This window comes from Lepisosteus oculatus, chromosome 19 (genome assembly GCF_040954835.1).
Source record: "Lepisosteus oculatus isolate fLepOcu1 chromosome 19, fLepOcu1.hap2, whole genome shotgun sequence".
Lineage (NCBI taxonomy): Eukaryota > Metazoa > Chordata > Actinopteri > Semionotiformes > Lepisosteidae > Lepisosteus > Lepisosteus oculatus.
In genome coordinates this window covers 1,880,910-1,904,872 of record NC_090714.1, presented here as the reverse complement: position 1 = coordinate 1,904,872, position 23,963 = coordinate 1,880,910, and the positions used below count along the sequence as shown (strand labels likewise).

At 36.8% G+C, this 23,963-nt stretch overlaps 1 protein-coding gene across 2 annotated transcripts in view; it reads left to right on the top strand.

Annotated features, from left to right (window-relative positions):
• mad1l1 (mitotic arrest deficient 1 like 1) overlaps positions 1-23,963 on the top strand; it is a 279,399-nt gene that overhangs the window by 66,599 nt on the left and 188,837 nt on the right. For both annotated transcript variants that reach the window (XM_006636986.3, XM_015359763.2), the window contains exons 12-13: positions 14,625-14,765; positions 18,848-18,904. In XM_006636986.3, the coding sequence (XP_006637049.1) occupies positions 14,625-14,765; positions 18,848-18,904 (198 nt within the window). The remainder of the gene's footprint in view (positions 1-14,624; positions 14,766-18,847; positions 18,905-23,963) is intronic.

Genomic DNA, 23,963 nt, shown 5'->3' with positions numbered 1-23,963 from the left:
GCCACTGGATCTCAGATTCTCAATTAAAGTGCCACTGGAACAGCTTTCACGATAAAAAATACTTTTTAGCCTTTTCAGACCTCCACTTTCTTTGAAATTCGGTGCTGTCATCTCCCTGTCACCTGAAAGTTGCTTTATGACCATCAGACATGACATTTTCAATCCAGCCAGTTTTCAATTGAGTGTATTTATTATAAGGCCATAGTAGCTTTTAGATCGAATTGATTTCTGTTTGATTTGGTCTGGGCTCATGCCTTGGTTCCGTGGAAGGCGTATCGTCCTTTCTTTATGCTTTTATTTACGTGAATGCAATGATTTTAATCTGTCATGCTAATATGATTACATCATAACTTTTCTAGAATTGTTTTAGCGAGATACATTGTCCGATTTGTAACTGGTGCATCTAGAGAGCGTGTTACGTTAAAAACTTAATATTCACAATTTGCTTTCCAGTTAATGTATGGCCTTGTGCAGCTATGCAGCTGTGCATCAATTGTTTTATTGTGCCCAAATGGAAGCACTGATGTTATCGTGTGATGTGTAAAACACATGAAGGAGAATCGGACTCTGGAGTCAAGAATATGGTGTGATTCACTTTAGGCTGAAAGTGATTTGTTTTGCTATCCACTTGAAAATATGACGGGGAGTGTTTGCAGACACTCTGAAAGTTTATCCTCAGCCATCAGTACACATTATGAACGCATGATAAATCTGGCAGATGAGAAAGAGTTCTTCTTTAGGACTGATTTTTCCTTTTCATCAGACTATAGAACCGCTGCTCCAGAAGTTAATGGCCAGAATCTTCTGTGTGATGGATATTGCCTTTTATTTGAGTCTTTTTGTGAAGGAGAGGATGTGTAACATTAATGCATACTCTGAAAAAACTTTGGCATAGGGCCTTTTCTTAGATTATGCTTCTAATATGTGTGATGACCTTGAAGCCACTTGGTTAGTTCCATTTTTTTCAGATTTACTTGCCTTTAGTGTAAGGATATCCTGTTGTTGTTTTTTTTTGTACAGGTAATAAAACTTTGCATCTATTTATACAGTATCCAAGTGCTATGTGCCCTACTGCTGATGCAGTGGAGGAATGTGTGTTTGGTTACTTTTTATTTCTTTTTTATCTACAAATATTAATGGGATTTGTACCGATACAGGAAAACTCTTAGCCATTAAAATAGAAGATGCATTTTTATGTATAAAGTGTGTCTTAGACTTAAATAAAGCTTTTCTGTGTTAACTGCTGTGTTAAGTACTAAAAACTGTAGAAGTACAAATGACTTAACTTTGTAAAATGAAAAGCTCCATAAACAGTGTCTCAGTGGGTTTAACAGTGATTTAGTTAGTAGTAATAGACTCCTTTCATTTCAAATAATCAGAATTATATTTTAATGGCGTTGGGAGCAAGACCTTACAGAAACACCATTATATTATCTTCTGAAGGACTTGTGGAATTGACCTAAAAGCAATTTTGTTCAAAAATAATGGAAGCCAAATGAGACTTTTATCTTACTTAAATTCCAAGATTTTTATTAAGATAAACTTCGAATGAATTTCTTTCACAGGAAGGCAAAAATTGCTCCTAAATAGCTTAAGGCAGCAGTTTTGAAAAACAAACCTCAGTGACCTTTGGATGAAATGAGCTTCGCAAGCAAAAACAATGACACTTTTGGGTGCCTTTAATATCACTGAGGAGAGGCCATATTTTGATTAGTGAATGGAGATGCTTAGGCAGTTCTTTGCTTGTTGCACTCAATGAAAGTCATTTTAAATATCTCTGTATATTAATGCCTTATAGAACTGATGCATCCGAGAGGCTAAATAATAATAAATTCTGATCTTGTGTCTGCAATCCTGTGGATAATGCTACAATATTAAATAATGTGTAAACATGCTGGTGTTGATTTGCTGATGCCCGTAAGAGACATTAAAATTGATGATACATTTTTAAATGAATAATGGTGTTCCTCTCTCCGGCATCAGTCAGTATCCTCAGGGGGGGCTAAGAGTTTTGTTTTTCTGGGGTAATGACCATAAATACAGAGCCAGACAGAACCTAAATTATTTAAAGCAGAAGAAAGGGTTATGAAACAGAAGTGCTGCTACATCCCCTTGCTTGAACCTTTAACTCCCCATCTCCGAGATGATTTGGTATAGGATGAACTTGACGGGACACTGAGAAGGATGCCCATGGTGGCGGTTTGGACAGCGAAACACTTGTACCGGTATGTGACAGAATATCTGGAGTACGTGCAGTCATAATTAAATAGAGTGGCATCGTTTGAGTTTTTTGTAACGTGCATGTACTGTACCCTGATACATTCTCTTTTGAAGCTGACACCTTTGCCAAGTCGTAGACGAAACCTGGACAGGTGTTAACACCTGTTTATCAAGCTCTCTAGGATCTCTGGCTCTTGAGAAGGATGGCTCTGAGGCAGTGGTTTCCTACCCTGTGTTTTTTTTTCTTAATCACAAGGCGATTTATCAAAATCTTGTATTTGATGTGCACTTTTAAATTTGCTTTCAGCTCTTAAACCATTGAATGGAATTCAATAGCTCCCTACCAATTTCTGTGCATCAGAGCTCCTGTCGTTCGGCTGTTTTGCTGTGGAATGTACCCAATTAAACCTTTGCAGAAGGAAAATGTCTTCTCTTCATCATTTGATCACCTGTTAAAAACGTCAAGTGAGAATGTCAACTGACCAACATATTAGCATAGATGAGTGCTGTATGCTGATTTGTTTGGAATGGTATGCCCGAAGTAGGATTAGTTTTGAAAGGACTGGATACAGAAACAGATAAAATCTGAACAAGTGAACAGATGAAAAGCATAAGTTAGCACTGATGATTAACAGGCCAAGTACTGGAGTTCTGCAGGGCTAATGTTGGCTGTTGAGCATTTTCCTTGCCTCAGAGACCATCTTTCACAGTCGGTAGTCAACAAAGATATGTGCAGCCTTTAGCTGCATGAGGAAGCAGGGTGATTGCTGATCCAAAACCATGCATGTGGTTTAGCAAGTAATTATGATCCTTCCCGCTACATAAGGCACTTCAAGATGCCGGAGATGAGCTCTCAATACTGCCTGCAGAAGATCCTTTGAATACAGAAAAAATTAAAGTTTACAAATAGGGGGCAGCCTTTCACTTCATGTTGTTCATATGGGATGTAATAACTTAATGTTCTAAGAATTCTTTCTTTTCCATTCCTAAATGATTCCACTGAGTGAGCTTCAACTATATATCCTGGTAGTTGGACCTACAAACCTCTGTCCACAGAAATGTCCAGTTTTCTGTTTTTAGTGAGAAGGAGTCTCCTGTGTGGACTTTGTCAGCCCGTTTCAGGATTTCAGGTCAGGTCAGGTCATCAGGTAATCTTTACTATTCCAGGCTAAAGAGGGGAAGTTATAGAACCAATGACTTGTTGAAGTTTGGCATGACTCGCTTTCACTTCTACAACTTAAGACAGATGCATCAGCCTTTGCATCCATTTGTCCAGTCACCTTCATTGGGTTGGCAGTGTCATGTGGATACCTATCTCCAGATTCTTGGTCTCTTTGTTCCGGCTCAGTCGTTGAGTGCACCCAAGAGGAGAGCTTCAGAAGCTCTTCGAGGTTGTCCTTAATGCTGACATGGAGAAGCACAGCGTCAACACCAGTATTATTGCCTTGGCCCAGTCCAGAGGGAAAGAAGACCTATCTGCAAGGATGTCAGCACTTTGAACATGTATAACATCAGGACGTGGAATGGCGGGAGCAGCAGAAACATCAGAAAAACTCAGAGCCGCCCATTCTTGTTGGAAACCGCTGGAGCTGCACGTATACATGTGGATCCTGCACTGGACTCTTCAAGTGCAAGACAGTTATCCCCCACTAGGGAATACCTTGTAAGGGAGTTCCAAGGAGTGTATGCAGGCGTATAGAATCTACAGCAGACATATTTTTTAGTGAATGATGTGAATTTATTGTCTTCGACGAACCGTCACTTTGACTACACTGAAACTGGCCGTTGTTCTGCAGACTCCCTGTGTGCGGCTATTTTAGTTTCCACCTTACACTTCACTCGTGCGTGCAGCCTAACGGAATATCAGATAGCCTGCTCAGCAACGCAGACCCGAGCTAAATAGAGGCATGTATTGCGAGGACTGGAGGAACCCCGGCTGTGACCCCGACTTCTGCGGCACTCCCGCTTAAGTGGTCAGTTTTCAACTTGTGAATTTTTTCCGTCTGGTTTGAGATGGGGGGTGGCTGTGGAGCTGCATGTAGCAGACTGTCGAAACAGATTGCATTGCAGGTTTAAAGCGGATTAGAGTTAATTAAAGGGATGTTCCTCCCTGTCAGACCCCGGGATCCACTTGCTATTTACATGCTAATGTAGAAGCGGTGTTAAAGAAGACGGGAAGGGTGACAGCACGGGTGTATGATAATAATAGGGAATTGTAAAGCATAATAGGATGAGCAATTTAAAGTGTGTCAAAATGAACATGTGCAATATTCCTTTCTAGGGCTTTTTTTCCATCTGCGTGATAAAATGAAATGCATTTCAGCTTACTGCAGGTTATTAGAAAACCTTGTATAATGCGAAAGCATAAGCAGTTTACACATGTAACTTAAATTGAAAATTTGCAGCAGCGTGCTCCGCATATGTTTAGTGGTTGATAAGGTCTTCAGACAAACAAAGTGTGAACCTCACTGACCGTTTTTAAATGGCTTTTCATGTTGGGAGTGCAGTGGAAGAAAACTCCGTGACCGAACCATTTTCCTTCAGGGACAGCACAGTCACATGCCTTTGTTTCCCGATTCTTGAAGTCTTGTTCACGGAAATGTGTGAAAAGTTCTACACTCTAGCAAAACATGACTAATTTTAGTTTGACTAGAGAGATTGTGACTGTGTAATCTAACCTGGAAATGTCGTGCACATCCAGTGTGTTGGAATGTGTAGTTCAATCCATCAGCATTTTTCTTATATAGCACCTTCAATCCAGAACATTTTCAAGGCACATTAAACATAAAAAAATGTACAGTAAACGGGGAGAAAAGAGAATAATAAAATACAGAAATGTTGTGTGAGTATGATATTAAAAGAAAGAGTTAGGGTAAGATTTGAAGGCCACTGAAAACAACTAGCATTGGAGGCGAGAGGGTGCATTTTAAATATGATCAGGAAGAGTATTCCAAAGATGAGGCGCTACCAGTGATGAGGCCCAGTCCCCCTGAACTATGATGGGATCCTTGGAACATTGGGTATCCTACATTAGCCCAAGAAGAGCATAGTGAGCCATAGTGAGGAGAAATAGGTTTGGATTTTTTAGATTTAGTCACAATTCTAATCTGGACAAGCTATAGTTTCTGAAGTCACGCCTTGGATGGTCCATATGACAGAGCATTGTAGTAGTCTAGCCCTGGGGAGACGAAAGCAACAACTCATTTCTTGGCATCAAGAGAGAGAATTGGTCTCAAACAGGATATATTTTGTAAATGGAAGAAGGCTTCGTGGACATTTAATTCAAAAGATAGGGAAGAGTAAAAAATCAAAATTTTAGACAGTCTAGTTTTGAACCTTGATGTTGAGAACCAAATCATCTTGGCCTTATCCTTGTTTAGAGATAATTTTACGGCATCCACCACTGTATGTCTTGAAGATATTCGATCAGTGTTCAAGGAGCAATGTAAGGACTCGGTGATGTATGCAGGTAGATCTGAGTATTATCGGCATAAGTAGGCACCATATTGTTTTGATAACCTTGCCTAATGTCAGCACAAATGAAAAGGTAAGGTCTGAACCCTGAGGGACAGAGATGACTTTAGTTTCCTAAAATGTGTAGTTTTTTCTGGAAAGCCAAAGTTTGTGTTTATTCAGAATAATCTGTCCATCTTTTTTTCGGAACGACTTTACCCATAAGCTGGAGCCTAACCCGGCAAGCAACAGGTGCAAGGAAAGACACACCCTGGACCGCAGGGCACACACACACACACCAAGGCCAACCTACACGTCTTTGAGCTGTGGGAGGAAAACACAAAACGGCTCTTCAAGCAGTGTTAACCTCTGTTCCACCATGCGGCCCTTTTTAAACTATTTAATTTAAAATAACTTTTTTAGCCTCTAGTGCATCTAGTCCAACTTCTTAATTTATTTTTAATTCCCATTTATTTTGACACTTTTTTTGGTTAATCTGTCATACTAGAGGTATCCGTGTGGGCTGATTTATTTTCCCCATGTAGAGTTCTAGGCAGTTTTTGATTAGGTGAGAACCTTGTCTGTACCAGATAAAACTTTATAGCTTTACCAGCTAAAGTCTACCATTTGAGTTGGGGAAAAAAAAATCAACAATATACAGCAGACATTTCTCCACAGCAAATTACCCTTTTAACATTATAGCACTAAATTGTGACGGGATTTATAGTTTACGCTATGTAGTTGTCAGCAACACAAAATAAATCTTCCTCCCAACTGCACAGTTTTAATTTCATAGTTCATCAGAGTCTGTTCCCAAGATACGGATTTAATTCCAAGCTATTCAGCTCGACAGTGAAAGTCCAGTTGGCTTTCTAAAAAAAAACGTTGATCCATTTCTCTCCTTGCAGTTCCAGAACGCTAATGCCACAACAGTCACATACCCAGTCTTTTTCAGAGTGTTTATAGTGCATTGTGATTCATCTTAGCGTAGCGTCAGGGACACTGAAAATAAAAAGAGGCTAATTGACTAATTCTGGCATGCAAATAGAATATGCAAATGTTTGCCTTAACCGTTCCAAAGGGGAATGGAATCGAAGAAATCTTTTAGGAGAAATCAAGCTGTGCTGATGCTAGACCGATCTTGCACCCACAGGGGATTTGTGTGGAAATATTGCAGTCACAGAAGCCATCATCCCTGCGTGCAGTGACGTTAATTTAAAGAAATGAACAAATACTGTGTATACAAAGAAACAGAGGTCGTTCATCCTAGAGTACAAATGAATATGGTATGTGCTTGATGACTTATTATCTGATACCGGTTTTTCACCAAAAATGACATTTTCCAGAATATACTTAGGCAGGTGCAGAGCATTGACTTAATATATTCTTTACAATATTGGTTCACAGTTTGGAAGAATTGAACATAGGTAGAGTGATTTGTATGAATACTCCTGCCCCTGCAAAGATATACATTTTATTGCTGTCTGAGTTTACAGTCATAACCCTTTCAAATAGGACTTTATCATTTTAGCACAATCTAGACCACTACAATTGCTGGTAGTATGTACAGTGCCTTGCAAACGATTTTAAATCTTTTTTTATTCAATACTGAGATGGTAAAAGTGATGACTTCTTAGTATATCATATTACCAGCTGACCGTGACTACCAGCCAGCTGTCAAAACAAATCGGGGATAAAGTGGTAGAGTTCATTTGAAGGTTACTTATCCCTTTGAGTAAAGTGAAATCTAGCTTTTAGAAATGGATTGTGCCTCATCCCACCCAGAAACTTCCAAACTGAGGAATGAGGCAAGCAGGTAACTACTTAGGGATACCACCGTGAAGCAAACAGAATAGTTTGATGGGAGTTATAAGCTCATAAATCAAAATTATCCCAGCCTGTGATAAGCGCTGGCTTGACAAGAAGGAAGCCTTTATTAAAAACATTTCCATGCAATGAACTGAATTTTTTTTTTACAGTTAGATAAGACAAAAACAGAATTTCAGTGTAAAGGTAGTGTTGCATCAAGTTACTGTCAAGCGAGATGGAGGTAGCACGTCACGATTGAGAAATAAATAAATGGAGTAAGAAAAATCATATTTCTATAGCACCAAAGCCACATTGCCAGAAATGGAGAGTAAATATCCTTGAATGGCTCAATCCGTGTTCTGATTTAAATTGAGTAGACAGTTTATGGTGAGGCCTTATGATTGTGGTCTATCAACTATCATCAACAAACAGGGCAAAGTTGGAGCAATTTTTCAAGAAGGGATATTATTCCATTTGCACAGCTGATAAAGGCCAATACAGAAATCAGAAAATTTAATTTTATATATCTTTTTTACCAGTTAATGTGACATTCAGTGGTGAGCATATATCATAGTGTTCAGATTCATAATTGCAGTTTTGAATAATCCAGAAAATGCCTGCAATTCATAAACTAGATTTTTTGCTGTAGGTAAATACTTTTGCTAGGCATTACAACTAATTTAACTTTGAATCATGCAGCCACTTAGTTGATACTGAGCAGGGAATCATACCACTGACGAGAAACTGGCTTCTAGACCTTTTCTTCAACACATTAGTATTTCAATACCGTAAATAACAAATACTGTATCCATGATTCATAAAATATACATCTGAATTAATATGTTGATCATAATAGTAAATTCCATTGTTTGCCAGACCTCTAAACATCCAGATAAATTTCCTATGAAATTATCATTACTCTTGTAATAAACCTTCATACTGTAAAACCTACTTTATTAAGCAAAACTACCCATGTCAGTAAGATCAATGAAGTCTTCCTAGAACATTCCTCTGACTTATTTAACTACTTAGGGAACTACTTACAGTTTTTATGGAGAGTTTCTCCATACAGTTTTTTTGGTCCTACTTCTGACTTCAGGCTGATGGCTGGAAGGTTGCCGGTTCGAATCCCGCGGTCGGCAGAGGAATCCTACTCCGTTGGGCCCCCGGGCGAGGCTCTTAACCCCAGCTGCTCCAGGGGCGCCATATAAATGTCTGACCCTGCGCTCTGACCCCCAGCTTCTCTCCGCCTGTGTGTCTCATGCACAGCAAGCTGGGGTCTGCGAAAAGACAAATTCCTACTGCAAGAAATTGTATACGGCCAATATAGTGATCTTATCTTACTTGGCAATTTCCTCAGTAGAAGCAAACATGGTCAATATTTTAATGAATCCACAATATAGTTATTTTCTATTTAATAGGAGCACTGAGTTAATTACTGTATGTAAATTATTCTGCTGTGATCACTGCAGTTTTTTTGCACCAGGTACACAGCTATTAAATGGATAGACCACAGGATTTTATTAATTTGAATTATTGGAATAATATTTGGATTTCCTGTGCAAAATCTTTCTCTGTTAAAGGTTCTTTGGTAACGTTGGATAATATATTTCTTTTGTTTCCTGTAAGCTGGTGGAGTTTGAAGCGAAATAGTGTTTGGAGGTGAATGATTTTTATCAATAGAAAGTCATGAAGCACAGTGATTGTCCTCTAGGTCTATTGAAATGTAAATTTGTGGCACCAAGCATAATTAAAACAAAAGTAAGAAACAAGATACTTGGTTTGAATATTAGTTTTTGATCTTATAAATTAATATCATAATTTATATATCTATTTTTAAAGACTTCTGTTCTCCATAGAGTTTTTTTGGCTCTACGTCTGGCTTCAAGCACATGGCAGGGCTGGAAATATGAAAATATGGAACCATGTGACACCGGGCTAAAAAGGTTCTGCTTTCTTTGCACACTTTTCAGTCCTGTAATTATTAATTTCAAGTATTTGCATTCAGTGTTTTGGATTTTAAATAAAAAACAAAGCTCAAAAGTATTCCTGAAAGGTATGGACATAAAAGTTCTCTTATGTGGCATGGATGCCCCATAAGAAATATTTGATTTTGATAAAATAGTTAGCATTTGTCTCTTTCATTTTTTCTTGAGTATGACAGTTGTAATCTTTGAAGGTGAAAGTCACATTTGTTTCCACAATTACACTGTGAGAAACAGTGGAAAAACATTTTCAATTAGACAGTCTTTCATGTGTCTTAGCACTCTGCATAGCAGGCTGGATATGACTAAGCAGAGGTTAATTCCAAGGTAAAAAGAGTAAAACAATGTTTTGGCTGGAGGATTCTTCAGCTGAACTGTTATTTTATTCTTTTTTTCAGAGTGCAATTAGCCTTTAGCATTTGTTGAGCTTTTTTCCCCCAAAAAACTAAGCTGCAAATTGTGTGCTTTGGGTTTACCAATGAAATTGCTGCAGTAGTGTAAAATCTCAGCAACATTACAGTAGCATATTATTTTCAGCAATATTTCTACAAAAGTTACAGTTTAACTCATTGCAAATTCATATTAACAAAGTTAACGCCCTCTGTCCAAGGTGAGGAATCAAATGGCTCATTAAATTAATTAATGAAAATATTCTCCATAGGTATTTTGCAATATGTGCAATACACATGCTCAGAAAGTGCATTTTGGCATTTTAATCCTCAGTTGTCTGCATTGTGATAAGCCAAGCAGGTTTAACATTCAATAAAGCAGTGCAGCATTTTGCCCGAATCTATGAAATGATTGGATCTTTAATGTGATAAAAAACAATCTCTATTAAAACTGTGTTGGGATGTTGTTTTCCCAGCTCTGGTTCCAAATATAGTATAACTGACAACTGTTAAAACAACAGCAAAAAATCTAAAGTGATAAAAGTGTCATGGTGCTTTTAAGTAGCTTCTTAGATAACTATGTAATGTGTTGATTAGATTGTGCTAGACTTTATATTGTAAAATTCTTTTGATCATGAAAGCTTTCAGCTTTAAACAATGTTGAAGTACTGTGGTGCATTATGCAAGCATCATAAAGCACGCAGAGGCAGAAAAGTGACAGCTTATAGTTGCACACAGACTGAAAAGTTTGTATTACTTAACACATATTGGATTTCTTTAATTTATTACTAGCTTCGGTGCAACCACTTTACTAAATTTATTAGGGCATTTAGTGCTGTTCTGATAATACCGTCCCTGGTCTCGAATTTCTAAACAGAAGTAGATTTTGGCTGGAGACAACATAGCCAAGTTTTAAGCACTAACAAAGTAAAGGATGACAGTAAAAATGGGTTCCATCTTTTTCTCCACAACTTTGAGCAAGCTGGTTTGATAGTCAGTATGGGATTTCAAAATTTCACCTGTGTAATAACTAGATCTTTATGCATGATAAATATATATATATATCATAAGGAAACTGTAGGGTTACTCATAATATGGTTTCCTTTGCTGTTTAGATTAAAACTATACAGTTTAAAACCAAACATCAAAAGTTTATTTTCAGGAAATCGGACATTGAAGAAATTCTGAGAAGTAAGATTTGGAATCTATGTAGAGTGAATAGCAACAGTTTGAACAGATTCTGTCTGAAGCACATAACAAATATACTTTATGCCAAATGTGAGTGAGTAAAATGACAAAGCTTTCACAACGATTTTCAAAGTGAACCTTTTAGTGTGCTTTAGGTTCATAGCCTTGGATAGGATTAGGGCAATGTTAGGAGTAGGGTTAGAAATAGGGTTTGGGTTATTGCGAAAATCGATGTACCTGTTACATCTTTTGAAAGAAAGGACTTGGAATGTGATGATCCTGTGTGTTCTTAATTCAAAAGAAGCACTTTGCAATGTGCCAGTTTGGTGTAAGTATTTCTTCCGTCTCCTGTTTTTTTTTCATCACCAGCAGCATATTGAAAATCCTAGTCTTTTTATTATAATTTTGGTCTTTATAGTGTTAAAACCTTTACGTCTGGTGTGATAACTGCACAATGTAAATGTCAGGAAGATTTAAAATACCAGTGCAAAATTAAATACCGGTACTATATATGTGCTTTACTTATTTTTACCCTCCCCCAAAGAGAGTAAATTAGAGCAAAGCTCTAATCCATATTTAAATACTATTGAACACACAGAAAATAAACTGAATGTTAATGTACTTGTTGGTTTCTAATCCTTTTTTAATTGCCTGTGTAATGTTGAAGGCAGTTTTATCTCAAATGAAAGTAGTGATGACTATAAATTCAGATATCTTAATCTGTATCTCTTCCAGGAGCATGGATTTCAGAATAATTATCAAACACAATTGATTAAAAATTGATTTCACAAATTGTGCAGTGGTTAGGAATTAAGGCTTAGAAAATTGTTCCCATGGATCATTAAACTTCAATCAGTAACTGATTTCTATCTTTTGTTTCTGTGTTGGTAAGATAATGATCCTGCAAGCTGTATTGATCTTCTCTGTTTAAGACTGAAAGGTGATAAGTTTTTTTGTTTAATTGACTTAAAATTAGATATTTACTTAGATATACTATTTATGTATACTGTCAGAATAAAATATAGAAGAAAATGTTCAAACATGAGCTGAAGCGTTTTGCTCATCTTTTTGTATCATTTTGCATGCAAGAAGAGCTGTGAAGCTGAACATCACATGCATTTTCTTTTGCCATGGGAATGACTGCTCTTTTTAAATGTATTCATCCTCATCTCTTCACACTTACATTTTGACATTACATAAGTGTATCAAGATGTATCAAGTGTATCAAGAACAGCTTATTGTTGCGTTTTCTGAATTTGTTCATGCAGGATAGTAGTTGCTGTTTTCATAGAAATGATTCTGGCAAAGTAGGGAGAATAATTCTAGGGTGGCCTGGGCACATCATGTCATATTAATCACTCGTGTTGCAGTAGACTTATATTGTAGTCTGTTTGTTTTCATAATTAGTGTGTTCAGTGAAGGTACAATAGCTGATATGTGTGATAATGCTCTGCTCTGTTGTAGAATATAAAAAAGGTGAAAGTCTGTGTAAATAGGAGACTGATCAATGGTTAAGTAAAATCCCCTGTTGAAGAAATATAAAGACTAATGATAACAAAGTGTTGCCAGAATTACAGTGTAACACACTTAATCTGAGGGAAGAACACAGATCACCTACAGCATGTTCTAGACTGCTTGGAAACAGCACAGGTATTCCAATTCTATCCTCAACTGTTAATTAGAATTCATTAAATGTCAGTCTGAGCCTTTAAATTCTCATTTTGCAAAAAGCTGTCTGGAATGAGGCTCCCTGAATGCAGTCGGACAGCTCAGATTGCTTCCGTAAAAGATGCATGAGAGAAATAATTTTATGCAGCATCTCTTGAATCACCCTAATTCATAAGATGGATCTGTCAGTAATTATTTAGAAGCAATTGTTCAGCTACCAGTCTAGTCAAATTAAAGTACTTGCCAAAGTTATCCACTGTATGTTATTTAAAGCTTCAGATATTTAATTTGATACAAGTGTGTTAATTGATCCAAACACCTGTAGAGCATTAATCAGTGCCTGGTTTTATTATCTGAGAAGTCAGTTAGTTTAGGATTGCTGTTTCTTTCAAGCATTATCCCATTGGGAAAACAATATGTATCAATCAAAATTTGGTAATTTAACTGAAAGTCATGCTTTCCTATGGGCTTAAATCTAACCTTTCAGTTAAAAGGTTAATTGAATTTGTAGTATTTTACATGCAAAGCATCCTGTGTCAACACACAAAATCAACACATACACATTTCTTGTATCACAAATGTGTCACCATATTTGATTATAATGTTATCTGTATTTAATCCTGAAGCTCAGCTCTGAGTGATACTTGAAGGAAGTCTCAGCTAACAAAGGATTGAAAGACAGATGATTGATTTCTTGTGGATCACGTTAATAGATTATCTCTGGAGAGGAGTACTCCCTCAATCGATTTGACTACTTGATTTGAAATGCCAAATTGATATTTAGTGTGAGCACATATACACTGTTTATTATCATTGCAGATATTCTCTTTGCCTGAGACATGACCGTGACTCTTCCTGATCCCCAGTGAGCTTATTCTAATTGTTGCTTCATACCTACTCTTAGGTATGATGCACTAGGCCTCATAATCACATCCTGAGGTATATCCAACTGGAAACCATTCTTAATGTAGCTGTTATAACTACAGTGAAAACTTGATCACCTAGTTCCAGTGGTTCAGGGACAGAATATCAAAGGATAACCTTTAACCTGCAGTAAGTAACTTTCACTTTATCCCACAACTCCTACCAAACACGAGCAGTGTTTTGAAACCAGATTACTGTATAACAGACAAACGACAGAGTTAGCTTCCCTTCCTCTCTAAGGGTAATTTAAAATGTTGTAGGACATATGAAACTAACAACATTTCATACAGATTTTGAAGTCAGTCTGCACAACAAAAACAGTCTCATCAGATAACTGGCCCATTCTGCTGTTCATAAAGAGGGGCTTTTTCTACAAAACTAAGTTATCAAGTGTCGTTGATGCATTGCTGTACTTACTCAGTCTAAGGGCTCTTTTCGTGTTAGGATACTGCCTGCTCCCCGTTCTCTCTCAGAGACACAATTCCTCTTGTTTCCGCATGCCCATTGATCAGCCTTTTACTTGTGTTTTTTAGAAATATTAGTTTTATAAATGAATCAAACACTGTACCTCATACACGGGTTTTAATTATTTTTTAAATGAAAACATATTTAGCTGTCGGGTGATTCGAAGTTTTTCAGAGAGTCCCATCTTAAAGAAATCTGTCCTGTATTGATGATAAAGCTTCAGAAAAACAGCATATATCTGATGCAGGCACACCATTTCTTACGCTCTTATCAGATGCCTTTGCAGAAAACATCTGGCTCTTCCTATACGTTTAAGTTTGTGGGTTAACACGTTTGTAGTTTTGCATTGCAAGGGTTTTATGATTTTTTTTGCTGTCCTAACTGATAACGAAATCCCTCAGTGTATGGGGAAACGTCAGAGTTGCAGGGATGGGAGATGTTGGGCACTGCGCTGCCCTGAGGGAAGATGGCTGTTTTCCTTTGTCTGGTTCTTTCCCTGAAGCTGCTCCTTTCCTGTGTCCAGGAGCGAGACGGGGTAAGAGCTATCCTAGAGTCCTATGACAATGAGCTGACGGCCAGCGAGTACTCCCCCCAGCTGAGCCAACGTGTGAAGGAGGCCGAAGAGATGCTCCAGAAAGTCCAAACTCACAACTCGGAGATGGAGGTAATGTTGGAATGCTGACCGGTTTTATTTCAAGAACCTAAATTATTTCATTGCTAGTCTGCGTGTCTTTACTGGTATTCACATCACATCTTAAGTATATCAACTTACAGAACAACTTGATGCATGGAGGACAGTTATTTTGGACTTTTTAAATAAAAGTTCTGATGTTGAGGTGCCAGGGTTAAAGTAAGTGCCAAATGCATTAAAAACAGACAGAACCTGTAACAATAAATGTTGTAATGGGACCAGCTAAATATTTTGTTGGTTTGAGAAAACAACTCCGAAAAGCAGACATTTGTTGAGTAGCCTGACCTAAAAGGTAGTCCATAAATGTGCTCTCTGTAGGAATGAGGTTGCTTTCGCATGACTGGGCATGGTGTCTGTGGTAATAAAGAAAATTTTTTTTGGTCTCCCACTGTCACAATCAGAAGACCTGTCCTCTTTCAAGGAGAGGACTTAATGACCTGATTTTGTTCTTGCAGAGTTGTGGGTATGATTAATAAGAGCTACTAAGCCATCAAATAAATAGCCTTTTCTTTTAATATATTGTTTTAAGAGCACTGTAAACATGCAGTAGGTCATAGTGACAGCATTTGTCACCTTAATCCCACCTGATTACCTGTCTTTGAAAGTTTATTTTATTCTACAAAAGTTCATTTGATGCACTGTGTGTGTACATGTACAGTATATGTTCGTGTTGATGGTTAACCAGCATTCTGTGCAAGTAGATAAAATTTACCTCCAAGGCAAGGTTGTTTAATCCAGGAGATGAGCGATTTACTTGGAAAAAAAAACTTGCATTAAATTCAGAGATTTTAATTTTAATGTGAACTTTAATAACTATAAATCATATGAGACAGATTAGAAGAACATGTCAATTAAACCTGCATTTAGGAGCGGTTATAATGGATTTAGAAGAGGTAAATGATAATGTACTAGTTTGTTTTAAGCAAGGAAAGCATACAGAAAATCACTTACAGAGATCAGACATTGTGATGACAGTCACTGAGACAATCATGGGATATTACCAACAACGAACACGGCCCACCTCGTTGTCACATGGATCTTTGTCGGCATTCAGGGTACGTGGATAAAGGAGAGGCGCGATTAGCATCTAGCACATCAAAACCACGATGTTACCAGTCGTGGTAACATCGGCGTCGTGCCCATCACACGACCACACATCCTAGAGGACGCCCCTCCTGGCAGGAGAACGCTGCTGCAACAAGGAGTGAAGACAGTCGCTCCACATCGTTAAGTTGCAATGAATGCTGGCCTTGCCTTCTCACTGTGGCATCGACTCTGCACTGTGGCATCGACAACGTGCCGTTTTTGCTTAATCTGTCTGTTCCCGCTCGGTTGCGATTTCCTCGCTTCTTCCACCCACAGTCCAAAGACACACTAGTACTGTATGTCAATGTGCTTCTGAGAAAACTGACCCAGGTGAGAGTGCGTCTGTGTAACGGACTGCCATCCCAGTCAGGGTATATCCTGCTTTGTGCCCGTTCGGCTCCCCCGTGACCTTGTATTGGATAAAGCAATTAGAAGATGGTTGATTCACAGTTGTTCACCTTTTTTGCCTCACAGTTTGAATGAATGCTTGGATTTCCTGTTGCCTGAGAAGACGCTTTCACTCACTCACGATTGCCCTCTGCAGATGGTGTCTTACCCTCCTCCTGCTGAATCCACCTTAGACACTGTAGCTCACGAATCCTCAGCACTTTGAGCTGTCTTGGTCACTGAAGCTCCTGCCGTACCTGTCCCAGAAATCTCTAAATAAATGTAGACATTGTTTTAATCAGATGTCAGGGTGCATTCTTTGTGTTGATAACTTAAAATACAGAAATGAAAGTGGACATTAAAAGACCTCGATCAAGCTGTGTTTTCTGATGGCACGGAACATGGAGAGTCGGGTGTTTCCGCATGATTGATTAGTTGTAAGTTAACCTGTTGAGAATACGCTAAGTACTACATTGCTTCGAATGATTTTGCTGGAATATTGTGTTTTTGATGTTCACAGCAAATTATCATTCATGCGTACATTTTCCAGTGAACATTCATTATTTGGATATGGTACACTATGCTAACTGAATTTAAAAAACAGTGAATCTGTCTTTCAGTATGACTGGCTAGCTTTGCAGTCCTGCATCCCTCTTATTTTAAAGATAAGTCTCCTGAAAGCCAACTTTGAATGAAAGTTTGATTTCTTAATCCAAAGTAAAGCTTAAAAGTTAACTGTCTTTATGTGATGCTAAATTTGATACAAAGCTTTTTTTTACATTTGTTGTTTCTGAGTTTTTTTCACCATAGACCATTTTGCTAAACCTTTACAGCAGTGTTTTCACTCCTCATTGTAATTATACAAGAACCTGAGATATCCAGTCCTGAATAAACATTCATTCCTTTCAGTCCTACCTTTTTTATATGGCGATTTGTTATAAAAAGAGATTGAAAGCAGTTTCACTAATGGTCATTTTTATAAATAAGAGTTTGGGGATAAAAAGAGCTCTGAAAGGGGTAGGAATTTAATAAAACTCAAAATATAACTTTGTGTAATGAAAATATTCTTGTCACATCAAGACACATTCCAGTTGGTTATTTCTTTGGATGATAAAATATGCTCTAGGGAAGTAAATATTTACATTTTAAACACTATTAAATATTTAATACACCACATTTATATTTTATGTGTGTAATAAGTTGCTTTTTTCTTTTGCAAGCTATTAGTGTCAATCAGACTACATTTTGTACTGCTGCGTTTTCACATGCGTGTTTATCTCTTGAACTGCAGTGTGGTAGGGGAGATTAAAAAAGCTTTCAGGGCTCTTACTGAAATATGATTTGCTTCAATGACAATTGCCTACTTGATAACGTTATAAAAGTACATAATATAATTGGTTATAAAGCAGTTTAACACCATTACAAGAAAGGATCGAGTGTTTTAATATTTTGTCTGAGGATGATTTGAGGAAGTCTAGTCTCATAGACTGTTCAGATGCTCACTTTCCATGTAGATGTGTGTATTTGCATGTATATCACAACATGCTAACATTTTCGGAGAGAATTTAAAAGTGAGCGACTTATCTTTTATCGTGAGCATGGTGAATAAACAGTTTGCACTTTGCAACCTCTCCGATATTCTGTTTAAGTGCATGAGAGACATTTTTTGCTCTGTGTCTTTTAGAGCTGCATTTCTGAACTAGATACTTTAGTGTTGTATACTAGGTGTAGATGTTTTGCATCTTGGTAATTGACTAAAAATATTGTAAGCATCTACTCTTAAAAGGTAAACGCTGCTTTAAGATGTGATAATGTTCAGCAGATTCTGCATCTGTTATTTCCCTTCATTTCTATATTTTTATACCATATGGATGCACCTTAGTTTAAGCTGTTTTTTTTTTCCCAATACATCTACTGGGCTCTTAAAATCAGTTTTCTTATTTGTATTGGCTAATTAAACATTTCAAAGCAGGTCAAGTTCTAACTCCATATGTTTCCTCTTTCCGTTTCTGTTTTTGTTTAAAAGAGTTCAAGTCGTACTGTAAGATGCTAATGCTGTTTTAGAAATGTTGCTGATGGCAGAAGTGAATACTGTTTATATCCCGTTTTAAAACCATTTTCGAAATGCACCTGCTCGATTTTACGTTTTTTTTTTCTCCAGAAGTGCTTGTTTTTTAATTAAAATGGGAAATTTACAGGCTGTGTCATAGTGCTATTCATTGAACATGATGATAATGCAGCTCCTTGTTGTAAATATTTTATGATTCGTGTAAAATGTATCTTAGTCTTGGTTGCTTGCCTTAGGTTGGTACTGTGTAATGGCTCGCCAGTCTTGCCATTTCCTGCCTATCAGCCTTATCTTTGAGGGTCACTTGAACTTTTTAGCATGATCAGCAGCTGGAGACTTGTCTAGTAAGAAGAGAACAGTGAGTCTTTCGAAAGGATCAGTTACTCACAGTTAGAAAACATCATGCTTTGCTTTATTGTACCACAGAGGCACTGCTACCTAATTGGACTGTTCTCCTGATTTTCAGCATTCTTTTTTTAACCAATTTTTGCCTTTTTTTAAAACTTTCTTTTAGGCCCAACTTTCCAAGGCACAGGAAGAAGCTGGTGCTTACAAACTCCAGGCTCAAGTAGTAAGTACCAAAACCCCCTCACTCACGTCTGGGTATAAGAACTGCGTTTTGGATCAGTTATTTCTTTTTGAAGATTTAATTTAATTTAAAATGAGCATTTTTTCATTCTTAACTTTAAAGCAAATATTTTTTTTTACTTAACTTTAAAGCAAAAGCCAAATGGATTGAACAGTGGCTAATTACTTGTACATAACACTTCCGAGATGTGTCCTTTTGTGCGCATTTTGTTTTAAAACATACTTTTCTAAACTCCTTTTGTTTAGGAGTAATTAACACACATGCCACAGTCGCATTAGTGCTTGATGTTTTTTGTGTAGCCCAATCATCAAAAAGTGCTTGCAGTGTGCCTTTTTAATCATTTTCAAAAAATGCTGAGACCTTAAAATAAGCAGACGAGTATTTGCAAAGTACAGTATTTACAACTATTTGCTTATAGCTTTCTAAAAAGAGTCTTTTAGATTCTATAGTGTTGTTAGGCTTGATTTTCAGCAAAATTAGATTTCTTTGCAAAAAATGACTTCAAAAATAGCAAAGCAGCTGAACCCTTGCAGGTTCAGGGGTATTGTGTAGTGGTTTCTGTTTTAATTTACCTTTTCAGTCAGTTTTTGTGGTCTTGTTTTAGAACAAACAAAAAAACAGCATTGGTATTTATCAACAGTTTAGCCCTGTCCTTGGAGTAAACTGCATTATTACCATTTTGTTTTGTTGAAAGATTTAGTAAAGCAGACATCTAGTGAACTCACATACAACAGCGCTGCTGTTGTGACCCAAGTTTAATTAAATTGCTGAGAAAACTGTATATATTTTAAGAAACAATGTAAATTAAGTAACACAATATTTATCATAATGTGGATTCTTGGTTGACAGTGATTAGTGGAATCATTATATTGTTCTGTGTTTTTTTCAGTTTTTCTCCTTTTCCACTATAATTGTTGTCTTTGATTCCTTTTCTGTTTATAAGTTGCTGTACGTGCGTTTATGAATCTTTTCTTTCCCTGTATTTTTCAATCGTGGGAAATATTTTGTTACAAGAGACAAGTACTTGGACTGGGAACAGACAAATGCTTTTGTAAAGAAGACTGCCAAGAGAGAATGTTAGAATTGCATTTTTGTGGTTGAGTTTTGATTGTTACCACCTGTACAGATAATATGTCCCTTCAAACTGACATTACAGAAAACTGATGTTCTTGTGTCTTATTTCAGCAACTTATTTGTTCAGCTATTCTCACTTTTAGAAGCACAGCAGTGCGGAATATTCTGTACTTACAGAAGACATTGTGACGCATGTTTTAGAAGACTTCCAATGATATTAAGAAAGCCCAGCTTTATATTTTTTTGTATTATAAATATCTTTGGCATATGTTGGTGGCTTTTTAATGTTACCAGAAAGGAATATGAAACACGTTTTTTTTTGTTTTCAATCAGCTACCATTTCAGTTCTAATGAAGTAATTGCTTTTAAAATGCGGAACCTCTCAGACACTTGTTGTCTCGTTTGTGACTTGGATAACTGAAGCAAATGGCGGGGGGGGAATCCACAATCTGAACTGTGCAGAAGATTTTGAAACAAAGTATCTTGTACTTGTTTTATTATAGATTGGAAAATGTCACTGTACTATGATCTATTACTTTGGCCATACTTCAGTCTGACTTGACAATGTCATAAGTACGACGTTGTTACTAAAAGTATAAAGAAGTAAGTTGCTGTTAGTCTTAGTTTTTACTTTAATACATGCTTTATTGAACATGTTTATGAATTTTAATTTCATTCTAAAGTTTCTTTTCTTGTTTTATTACTCCATTTAAAACTTTTCACCAGGGAAAAATGATCTGTGAAATGCCACATTTTATGACTTATAAAGCCTTGAGAATGTACAGAACTTTTTCATGACACTATAGTAGTATGTTTTATACAAATATGTAGCATTTGTGTGTGTTTTATTGAGCACTGAAATAGCAGCTTCAATATTTCTAAACTCTGTTCCTAGTTTTCTAAAAGTCTCCTGGCTAAATAAACTCATAAGATTTTTTTTCAGTATTTTATATTAATAGCTCTGCTGTTTCTTTTGCTGTGTTAATTACTTTTCTGTGTAAGGCAAACAGCTGCAGGAACCCAATCTTTAGAGCTCACTAGTTACTGCCAATAAAAATCACATTTACAGGGAAATAAGGAAAGGTTTTATCGATTCCTGAGCTTTAAACCCTAATGTATTGCTTTCATGTTTGAATGTTTGAGATTCTTGGATTGTTTATTCTGCTCTTTGATGTGGTATTTATTTGAAAGTATAGATCACAAGTACTGTACAGTATCTGCTCTGTCTGGCTGCTTATAATATTTGCTCAATGTGGTTATATTGATTAACTTTATCTAAATGTATCAACAGTTCATATAAAAAATAATACATCTTGAGAATAAAAACAATTTTTAAACCTGAATATCTCTTAGCTTTGGACGAATAAAACAAAATACATATTGAACAAAACAATCATTTAAATCTATATGATATGTAGATTTTTTAGCATTGATTTGTGATCTCCTAACAAGTCGTTTGACACTGGGATACAATACATCAAGCATCAAGACAGACTCAACAGAATAAATCCTGTAGTTGTACGGCCTTAAGCTGTTGCTCGGATTTGCATTTTCCCCTGAATTTGAATAATTAAGGATGAAGGAAATTAGAATTCAACACTGTATAGCATGATATCCATGCGTCCATTAGTTATTTTAAACATTCACGATTAGTTGGCCACTATTTCTGCCATCTGGCAGACTGAATGGACCTAAGAGACTTCGTAGAGGAGTATATGAATACAGATAACCACTTAAACAACAAAACCTTATTTTATCTGGCTTTCATCCCTTTCTTTACCTAGCCAAACATTTTTAAATATTAGATGAGGGATAATATTTGTAAAATCAGCGAGAACAAGTAGATTCACCTTTTTGACCTTTTTTTAAATGATTAGAAAGTTATTTCTTTTGGATCTTCTCATTGACATTCTGTGATTGAATGCAGTTAATTCAGTCACTGATTCAATCTGTTTAGTCACAGATTTGATCTACTAGACTTTTCCTGTAAGAGGCCAGTTGTCATCTTATTATTATTGTGTATAAGTTCTTAAAAATATCTCAGTGACAAAATGCAACAATACAGAGTGCTACAGACTTACAGAATTTTTATGCTCCTGTTTTTTAATTGAGCTTAATGCAATTATCTTCCGTTTTTAAGGCTAGAGAGTAGCTGAAGCTTCTTAATTGTCTTCAACAGGAGTTAAAACTCATTAGGTAATTGCTGGAGAAGAGACAACTACAGTTTGACTCTTCTGTATTAATTAGTGCAATTAGTCCTGTTCAGTGTGTCTCTCAGCTGTGGCCCTCAATCACTTCCCAAATGTAATTAATATCTCACCAATGTGAGTCAACTAAAAAAGTAAACTTTTTACCTCATTAACAGACTTCTTCATAATTATAATTAGAGAAAAGTAGAAAAGGTTTTGAGTGCTACCATAAAGAAGCATTTAGTATATGAATCCCAATGGGAAGTATGCTCTACATGAGATGTGTGCTGTACACTGTATGCTTAAAACTATTCCAGGGTTATCTACATCTGTAATATACATTGCGTGGGTCAAACTTTTAAATGTTTTAAATAGCAGTATGTTTTTTTCCTGCCACCCAGCCTCATTTCTGTACTTTTTTTAGCGACCCTCTGTTCATGTGAATGTGTTCTAGAGGATTACAGCTCCTCAAGGAGAGAGCAGGTGGGCACAGGACAAAAACACATTATTGTTACTGCAGGGGACATGTTTTTCTTTGTATAAAAATACATTAAAAAGAAACAGAACTCAAAATTCTTCATCTTGAACCAAGGTTAGTGTGTTTTGACAGCAGAACAAACTGTTAAATAGCATACCGTTTATTATGTTTCAAAAGGATCGTACCACTAATGAACAAGAAATGCTACAACTGGCGTGATTATGATCATGATCTACCTGCGGAGATCACACTTTACATGCAACAAATCCAGAGACATTATCAAACTAACAAAATGAAGGGTGGTAATCTGGTCAATATCCCCGGCCCTGCCAAAGGCTGGTACTGTCCAGTGAGTGGTAAGAAAGAAGCCATTGCTGAACAAGACTCAGCAGAACTCTCACATGGCATTAGAGACAAAGGATACACTGTCAATAAATGGCTCTCATCAGCAGGGGAACAGTACAGAGGGGAAATGGCTGTTGCAAAGTACAGTATGTGTGAATCCTAGTGGGAAAACCTGTTAGAATCAGTGAATAATCCAGGTTAAAATTTCACTGGATTAAAAAAATGTACTCTGCAGTACAGGCAGTGACTGAGCACAAGGCCCAAACCACAGTGATGCGGTTTGACCAGGACAGAGTCAATGTCCTTGAATGGCTCAGAAATAAAATGTTGATTAACATCCAATAGAGGTTCTCTCCTACACATCACAAGGGACAAAGTTCCACTCAGAATGCTGGGCTTTATTTAGCAAACTAACTGGTCCCCATGACTTGCTGGGGAACTTACATGCAGAATTCTCAATGAGCATCACTTCCCTCATTCATGCTGTCCTGTTGGCACTGTCAGATTTTCTGTGTAAAAAATGATGTGGGTTTTGACACTCATCACTCTTGGGTTGCAGCAGCAACACCAAGTTTTTTCTCAGTACTATGTTTGTTAAAATATAGCTCTTTATTTCATTATTTTTCATAGCTCATGCTTTGAAATGTCTTAAGGCATAGCGTCTGCAGGCACTTGAATCAACACTTTGGAGAAAATTAACTCTTAAAGACTGTCACAGCATGATTTCGAGCCCATTCATATAACATTAAATAAAATACATGGATTGTTATTACTAAACTTTTGTGGTAATTCAGTTTTTTTTTGCATTTTTTTAGATGATATCTGTAAATAAGACATTTTAAATCTTGAATGTGGGTTAAATCATATCACCTCCTTATTATGATCTAAACTCTTAAATTGGTGAAGACATTCTGATGACATTTAGAATTCCTTGGTGTGATTTTGTCATGAGACA